This window comes from Zingiber officinale, chromosome 6A (assembly GCF_018446385.1).
Source record: "Zingiber officinale cultivar Zhangliang chromosome 6A, Zo_v1.1, whole genome shotgun sequence".
NCBI classification, from domain to species: domain Eukaryota; kingdom Viridiplantae; phylum Streptophyta; class Magnoliopsida; order Zingiberales; family Zingiberaceae; genus Zingiber; species Zingiber officinale.
This window is the reverse complement of record NC_055997.1, coordinates 50711183-50718845: the sequence shown is the minus strand read 5'-3', so window position 1 is coordinate 50718845 and position 7663 is coordinate 50711183. Positions and strand designations below refer to the sequence as shown.

Below are 7663 nucleotides of genomic sequence, written 5' to 3'. Positions count from 1 at the left end.
CAAAACTTAAAACTCAAACCTTCACTCCTACTCTATCACAGTATCAATCTGTTATGACCTCCAATCCTTATAATAAATTCCTCATGTTTTTATTTCTCCTTTTTTTCAACACTACCTCAAAGATCAAATGGAAAACTCCATGAACCACAAGCATATGCACTCCTCCCCCATACTTTAAAATAAAATAAAGAATAATCGATAAAAACCTTCACGTTGGGCCTGATATGGAATCATATCAAGCCCAATATAGGTCTGATATCATTCCATATCAGGTCCATATTAGGCTTGATATGATTATCAGGCCAACATTGGACCTGATATGATTCCATATCATGTCTAACATGGAGATTTTTGTCGATTTTTCCTTATTACATTTTAACATTTCCGAGAAGTCGAAATAAACAATGGATAACATATTTGAATTCCTTATAACCTCAGAAATTCATAAGAACTGAAATAGCCACAATCTGAGATTTCTAGGTTCATCAGTAGGTTTTGTTCAAAATTTACTGATGGACCTAGAGAGCTCCAATTATACTTATTTCAGTTCGTATGGATTTCTGAGGTTGCAAAGAGTTCAAATATATTATCCATTATTTATTTTAATTTTTCCAAATATATTAACAAGTTATAAAAAATTAATTAAATCTTATAAAATGTTATCTATATGTCATGCATGTATGTAAAAAAGAGAAAAAAACATAGAGTAGAGGAAATATAAGAGAAGTTACATACACAAAAGAGAAACTAGAAGAGAGCGAAAATGACAAATTAAAAAAAATAAAAAAAGTCATATTGTCAATGATAAAATGAAATGAATACTTGAAAAGGTATGTCGTTTGATAAATTTAAAAATATCATGTATCTTTTGATAAATTTAGAAATGTAGATGTGTTGTTATGTAAATTGTTGAAGAAAGAAAGTTTTTTAAAAATATTGTATAAACATAGTGGATGGGTTGGCACAATGCTAAATAAATTGCATGCCAATTAACTGACAACTGGATAAATCGTCATGGGCATTATATTTTAATACTAAATGCTCAAAAACTTTCAAAGATTAGGTTAGATTGAAGTTTATTTTTAGACAAACAAATTGACATCCCAGCCGAAACATCACTTCATTTCTAGTACATATCAGCTATTTTGATTCTTCCTTATCCAAAGTTTCGAGCATTGATAATGTTCTATCATTGTCCACAAATCTCTAAATCCCTCCCTCTCTATCAGACCATCTGATGTTAAACAGAAGAACAGCACACTTATGTCCTAAGCCTACGGTGCAACGGAACGGAAGAGTCTTAAATTATCATATAGATATTCGTGATTTAATTATTAATTATTATATATTTATAGATTTTTTTAAAAAATAAGACATAATTACAGGATGTTGACCTTCTGAATACTATAAATACTTTTTATCCTAATCGCTATAAAAAAAAAATTTATTAGACGGGATTAATAGTTCGGCACAGCACAAAGGTAAAAAGGCAGAGCGAAGAATAACCCACGCAACAAAGATTTGATCTTCTCGTACAGCAGATCACATGTTCACAGTGCTGGTACTAACTACCGACGACGTTGGATCGCTGCGTCAAGAGCTTAGACTCCATTCAGCTTGATGGCGTAATTGTGATTCATGGCAAGGCGGCCAGCCCTCTGATAGTAAACATGGCATTAATAATGATGCCGTGTCTAATTGGTTGTCCCCACACATTGAACTTGTCCAGATATAATTCAGTGATCTTTCACAACCCAAGCCGCTTCCAAGGAGCAGCTATGGCAGCTGCGCTGGCTTCCGAGAGCATCGCGGTTGCTTCGGATGTCCCTCCGAAGATGAAGGCCTGGGTCTACGACGACTATGGACCTGTCAGTGTGCTGCGAGCCGACGACGGAGTCTTGGTCCCGGAAGTGGAGGACCAACAGGTACTCGTCAAGGTAGTAGCCGCCGCGCTTAACCCCGTGGATTTTAAGCGCAGGCAGGGGATGTTCAAGTCTGCTGATTCAGCTTTACCAGTGAGTTGACGTCCCTTCCTTGTTCTCTTCTCTGACTTGGCTCAAATTCATGACCTCTGATAGTAAGTACTCTCTTGCGCTCAATTAGACTGTTCCAGGTTACGATGTAGCTGGGATCGTCATTAAAGTAGGAAGCCAAGTGAAGAATTTCAAGGAAGGAGATGAAGTCTACGGTGACATAAACGAGAATGGTTTGACACACCCCAAGCGCTTCGGTTCCCTGGCGGAATACACAGCGGTGGAGGAGAAATTGCTAGCTTTGAAGCCCCAAAACCTAGACTTTGTTCAGGCTGCAGGTCTCCCGCTAGCTATCGAGACAGCCTACGAAGGCCTGGAGAGAGCAGGATTTTCTGCAGGAAAATCTATTCTTGTCCTCGGCGGCGCCGGTGGAGTTGGCTCCATAGTCATCCAGGTAGCAAAGCATGTTTTTGGCGCATCGAGAGTTGCCGCGACATCCAGCACGGGAAAACTGGAGCTGCTGAAGAGCCTCGGAGTTGATTTGGCAATTGACTACACCAAGGAGAACTTTGAAGATTTGGCAGAGAAGTTCGATGTGGTGTATGATTCTGTCGGTAAGTACTAAATCTCAAGCATCAAGGAGGATGCGCTTGATTGTTCTTGATTGTATGTGCAGGGCAGGGCGATAAAGCATTGAAGGCAGTGAAAGAAGGCGGCAGAGTCGTCGGCATTTGGGGCGCACTGTCTCCACCAGGCTTCGTATTTCTTCTCACCTCAAATGGCGGAATGTTGACCAAGTTGAATCCTTTCATAGAAGAAGGGAAGATTAAGCCACTGGTGGATCCAAAGGGGCCATTCCCTTTCTCTCAAGTGATTGAGGCATTCACTTATCTTGAATCTGGAAGGGCGACTGGAAAGGTTGTCATTTATCCAATTCCATGAATGGGACGAAGACAAACACTTCCATCTCACCAGAGTTGTGCTCTAAAGCTTAGTTTCTTTGGATGGTTTAGCAAGTTTCTATCAAAAATAAATTCGTCCACTGTATGAAATGAAAATTGGGTGTTCCTATTTTAATTTTCAAGAATTGCTCCATCTGTTGTCGGTCTTTGCAAATTATCAACAAAATGAATACATTTTTATTTTGAGACTAGTAGATTAACAGCAAAAGGTAATTCAAATCTCCCAAGTTTCAATGGTGCCAAGAACGAAGTTGTAGTATGCCCCAATCAATCTCAGTTTCTTCTTGTTCAGTCGCTCTTTCACGAAGGGATAGGTCTTCAAGTTTTGGAGAGACACATTCACAGCCTCCTGAGAAACGTCAGAGGTATGAATGACATTGATTAAATAAACGACTGTATCTGATAAAATGAGAGACAATTGATGGATGGATTACCTTTTCGCAAAGGGTCAGTTGATCCTCAGGAGGCAAGGCAGCGTGCTGGGTCTGTACCTTTTGCTTTGCATGCAAACAAATCTTCAACCATTCCTCTACGAAGCCACTGATTGCAGTCCATTAAAGAGCATCATTCATTTGCCAGAGTTAAGAAGATAAAAGGGAAATTCACAACAGAGCAACTCATTATTTGTTACCTGCTGGTTGTGCCATCTTCTTTGATGGACATAAGCTTATCAATTCCACCACACCTGCTATGCCCAACCACCACAATGTTCTCCACCTGTTCTAAGCACAAAGTGAAGGCCCTCAAGATCATTGAAATGTATCAATTTATAGCATGCTCTTTCTACCACATGAAACACATCAATGAGTTAAAGAAATATGCATTACTTTTGTCAAGGAATTGGGTCGTTACCTGGAGTTGTAGGACAGCAAATTCGATAGCAGCCCCAACGCCTGAGTATCTTGTCTGGAGAAATAGCAAAAGACATAATGAAGGGCACAAGAAGTCCCACCAAATGAAGAAAAGAACAGTTCAAAAAATTGCTACAAAAGAAGGCCCTTTTAATCACTACATTGTTGATCATACAAATATAGAAGGATCCTCCATAGAAATATAATTGTGCTGACAAAGGAGTAGAGACCTTATCTTGCGGCGGGACAATGTTGGCGATGTTACGGACAGTGAAGGCTTCCCCAGGCTGGAAGTTGAACACCACAGAAGGGCACACTCGGGAGTCTGCACAAGCAAACACCATGAATTTGGGTTGCTGACTACTTGCAAGTTGGGTGAACAAAGCATGGTTCTTCCTGTCAATTAAACAGATGAGCTATCAGTAGGCCTTCAATTTAAACATCAGAATTGAACAGGAAAGCTCTTTGAGGGGGTACTCACTCATACACCTCCTCCTTGAAGTGCTGGAATCCTGCGGCCAACCTTTCCACCGGATCACCAATCCCGGCTGGAGTCGTTCTATTTGGGAGATCAGCAACAGGAGGCGGCTGCCCGCCGTGTCGGCAGAATGATCTCTGGCAGGCAGAGGGAGCGGTGGAAGGCGTGGAGAAGATGAGGGCGGGTCTCAAAGCCACCCTCCACCTGTTCGCTCGATTCAACATCTTCCTCCTACGGAAGCTGAACAGACAGTTTGCTTCTTTTACTGCAATTCGAGCATCGTTGCTTATTAAGGCTTCCTACTTTTCATCAATGGTGATCTTGCATGGCAGTCCGATTGATCAATGGTCCATGATCGTTGCCGCTCCCAATTGTGCTACAATTGATGGCCTTATAAAAAGGTTATTGAGCGGAAGATAAGGCTTGTGAATCACCAAGTAAAGGATAAGGTGATAATAGAATATAAATATATATATATAATTGAGGAACGAGAAACGTTTGACCAACACCGTCACTCAAGGTAGGAATTAATGGAAGCTCTGCTCGGTTCAACCATTAGCACTACCTTCCCCTTCTCCTTCCCCATCGCAAGACCATCTTTAAGATCCTCCCCCTCTCTTCCCATCACGCCAACAAGAAGCCAACGTGCAGCAATAACCGCCGTTGCTCCAGGTAATTTCCGTCGGCCTCAGGCGAGCTCCGACCCCTCAGCTTCTTCTTCCACCGACACACTAGTTGCTTCTTCCGGGGAGCCTTCGAAGATGAAGGCCTGGGTCTACGACGAGTACGGTGACGTCAGTGTGCTGCGCGCGGAAGATGGGGTCTTGGTCCCTCAAGTGGAGGAGGACCAGGTCCTCGTCAAGGTCGTGGCGGCCGCGCTGAACCCCGTGGATTTTAAGCGTATGCAGGGAAAGTTTAAGGCCACTGATTCACCTTTACCGGTGCGTCGACGTTCCTCCCTCTCTTCTCTTCCTTCATCGAGATGGATGGCGCAGTTCCTAGTCACTTATTGGGTTTCTGTGCTCGATTAATTAGACTATTCCAGGTTATGATGTAGCTGGGATTGTCGTTAAAGTGGGGAGCCAGGTGAAGAACCTGAAGGAAGGAGATGAAGTGTACGGGGACATCAACGAGAAAGCTCTGGAGAACCCCAAGCAATCTGGATCGCTCGCAGAATTCACGGCCGTGGAGGAGAAATTGCTGGCTTTAAAGCCCCAAAAAATAGACTTTGCACAGGCTGCAGGTTTGCCACTGGCTATCGAAACAGCCTACGAAGGGCTCGAGAAAGCAGGGTTTTCGGCCGGTAAAACTATCCTCGTTCTTGGTGGTGCAGGTGGAGTTGGCTCTCTGGTTATCCAGGTCACCTACATACAGAATTGTCGTCTTGCATGATTTCTTTAACTTACCGAGCCAACTCTGCCGGATCCATCGTTCTTTTCAGGTAGCAAAGCAAGTTCTTGGAGCATCGAGAGTTGCTGCAACAGCCAGCACCGGAAAACTGGAGTTACTGAAAAGCCTAGGAGTTGATTTGGCAATTGACTATACAAAGGAGAACTTCGAAGACTTACCTGAGAAATTCGACGTCGTATTTGATACTGTCGGTAAGGATTGAAGCACGAAGGACCTCTGTTACTCTTGTTGTGGATATGGTTGGTAACTTCTTGAGCAGGTCAGGGAGATAGAGCAGTGAAGGCAGTGAAAGAAGGCGGCAGCGTGGTCGTGCTTACGGGCGCAGTGACACCGCCGGGCTTCAGGTTCGTTGTCACCTCTGATGGCGCTTCCTTGACCAAGTTGAATCCTTTCATTGAAGAAGGGAAAATTAAGCCAGTGGTGGATCCGAAGGGACCATTCCCTTTCTCTCAAGTGGTTGAGGCATTTACTTATCTTGAAACTGGGAGGGCAACAGGAAAGGTCGTCATTTACCCAATTCCATGAATGAGATTGAGGACCCTTTCAGTTGATCATTTCTGAAGGTTCTACTAATTTTTCTCCTCAAATATCTTCTAGAGGGTGTTTACTATTGGTTGCTACTCGAAATATTTTACTGTTCCCTTGTATAAAAATTTTATACAAGTCCCGAACCTTTCCTAACAACCTAATGTATTATTTAGAAATTAAATTTGTAATCGCAAACAGAACTTAACATTATTGATTCCAAATTCAACTTATCTGTTCTTAGAGGTTTAGACTTGGATCGCAAACGATGTTTAACATTATTAATCCAAGTCCACCCATGTTACAAAGATTAAATATTTATTTCAGAAATTGACTTCCATGTTAAACATGACGAGGCACTAAACCTTCTTGGGTATGGGATCATCCACCACTTCCTAGACAAAGTCTTTCAACGAAATTCAATATTTAATCTCCTTATAGTAACTCTATGTTTAACCACTAAGAACAATCGAATCACAAGATCGAAAAATAAAAGAAACACATAATCGAAACATGAAATCGATTGTCTAGAATCGTTAACCTCTTGTGTTTGATATTTCAAAAATTCGTACAAAGAAAAACTAGTATGATGCGGAATAAAGCAACTAATTATATCTTTCTTTGTTAACAAAAACCTCTTGACCTTCTATTGTATTCCTCTCATTCTCTTGGACGTCGTGTGAGCGATGATCTACCAAGAAGAAATCCACCAAAGCCTTCTTCTCTTCTTCCAAGCTCCGACCACCAAAGGGATCTAGACAAGAGGGTCTCCTTTCTCTTCTTCTTCTCCTCCTAGTAACCGGCCACCAAAACTCCTAGTAGACTTGATGCCGCCGGCCACAATGTGGAAAACAAAAGGAAAAGAGAGAAAGGAAGAGGGCTCGACCACCAAAGGAAAAGAGAGAGGAACAATAAAATAGAAGTTGTGTTCTATGAAGGTACCCTTTACCTCTTTTATAATCCTTAGTGAATCCAAAAGAGGAAAGTTTTATAAGAAAAATAAAACTTCCTTTTCTATACATGATATGCTTGTAAAACAACAAGAAAAGATTTTAAACAAAAATTAAAATCTCTCTTTAAAATATCCCTTTTGTGGTTAGCTATAAAAGGAATGTTTTATAAATTAAAATATCTCTCTTTTAAAACCTTTTATGGATATCTATAAAAGATAAGATTTAAAAATAAAACTTCTTTTATATCATGGTTACAAAAAAGAAGAGTTTTCTTAAAAATTAAAATATTTCTTTTAACATTATAAACATCTACAAATAAGGAAAGATATCTAATCTCTCTTTTAATCCTTTATAGAAAATCTATAAAATGATAGATTTTAAAATTAAAAACTCTCTTTAAAAATCATGTGGACAAAAACATAAAAGGAAAGATTTTATCAAAATTTTATTTTTAATAAAATTCCCTTTCCTTTCCTTACTTGGTTGGTCACTTGCTTGGTCACCAAGCAAG

General features: G+C 40.7%; 3 protein-coding genes across 3 annotated transcripts; 2 read left to right on the top strand and 1 right to left on the bottom strand.

The window, feature by feature from the left end:
- The first annotated feature begins 1739 nt into the window (after positions 1-1739).
- LOC121996355 (2-methylene-furan-3-one reductase-like) lies at positions 1740-3081 on the top strand. The gene is made up of 3 exons (XM_042550296.1): positions 1740-2015; positions 2104-2587; positions 2650-3081. Exons 1-3 carry the CDS (start codon positions 1779-1781, stop codon positions 2913-2915), a joined length of 987 nt encoding a protein of 328 aa, XP_042406230.1. The 5' UTR covers positions 1740-1778; the 3' UTR covers positions 2916-3081.
- Positions 3019-4643, bottom strand: LOC121996356 (carbonic anhydrase 2-like). The gene is made up of 6 exons (XM_042550297.1): positions 4268-4643; positions 4017-4182; positions 3788-3841; positions 3567-3652; positions 3370-3475; positions 3019-3284 (listed from the first exon to the last, which is right to left on the bottom strand). Exons 1-6 carry the CDS (start codon positions 4486-4488, stop codon positions 3150-3152), a joined length of 768 nt encoding a protein of 255 aa, XP_042406231.1. The 5' UTR covers positions 4489-4643; the 3' UTR covers positions 3019-3149.
- A 151-nt stretch (positions 4644-4794) lies between these two features.
- Positions 4795-6321, top strand: LOC121996354 (2-methylene-furan-3-one reductase-like). The gene is made up of 4 exons (XM_042550295.1): positions 4795-5205; positions 5300-5623; positions 5706-5865; positions 5934-6321. The coding sequence occupies exons 1-4, from the start codon at positions 4795-4797 to the stop codon at positions 6197-6199; spliced, it is 1161 nt and encodes a 386-aa protein (XP_042406229.1). The 3' UTR covers positions 6200-6321.
- The last annotated feature ends 1342 nt before the right edge of the window (positions 6322-7663 follow it).

Coding starts and splice junctions, on each gene's coding strand:
- LOC121996354 (XM_042550295.1), top strand. CDS start 4,795: ATGGAAGCTCTGCTCGGTTCAACCATTAGCACTACCTTCCCCTTCTCC. Junction 5,206..5,299: donor CCACTGATTCACCTTTACCG/GTGCGTCGACGT, acceptor TCGATTAATTAG/ACTATTCCAGGTTATGATGT. Junction 5,624..5,705: donor TTGGCTCTCTGGTTATCCAG/GTCACCTACATA, acceptor CGTTCTTTTCAG/GTAGCAAAGCAAGTTCTTGG.
- LOC121996355 (XM_042550296.1), top strand. CDS start 1,779: ATGGCAGCTGCGCTGGCTTCCGAGAGCATCGCGGTTGCTTCGGATGTC. Junction 2,016..2,103: donor CTGCTGATTCAGCTTTACCA/GTGAGTTGACGT, acceptor GCGCTCAATTAG/ACTGTTCCAGGTTACGATGT. Junction 2,588..2,649: donor TGTGGTGTATGATTCTGTCG/GTAAGTACTAAA, acceptor TTGTATGTGCAG/GGCAGGGCGATAAAGCATTG.
- LOC121996356 (XM_042550297.1), bottom strand. CDS start 4,488: ATGTTGAATCGAGCGAACAGGTGGAGGGTGGCTTTGAGACCCGCCCTC. Junction 4,183..4,267: donor TTCAAGGAGGAGGTGTATGA/GTGAGTACCCCC, acceptor TTTAATTGACAG/GAAGAACCATGCTTTGTTCA. Junction 3,653..3,787: donor TTGCTGTCCTACAACTCCAG/GTAACGACCCAA, acceptor TGCTTAGAACAG/GTGGAGAACATTGTGGTGGT.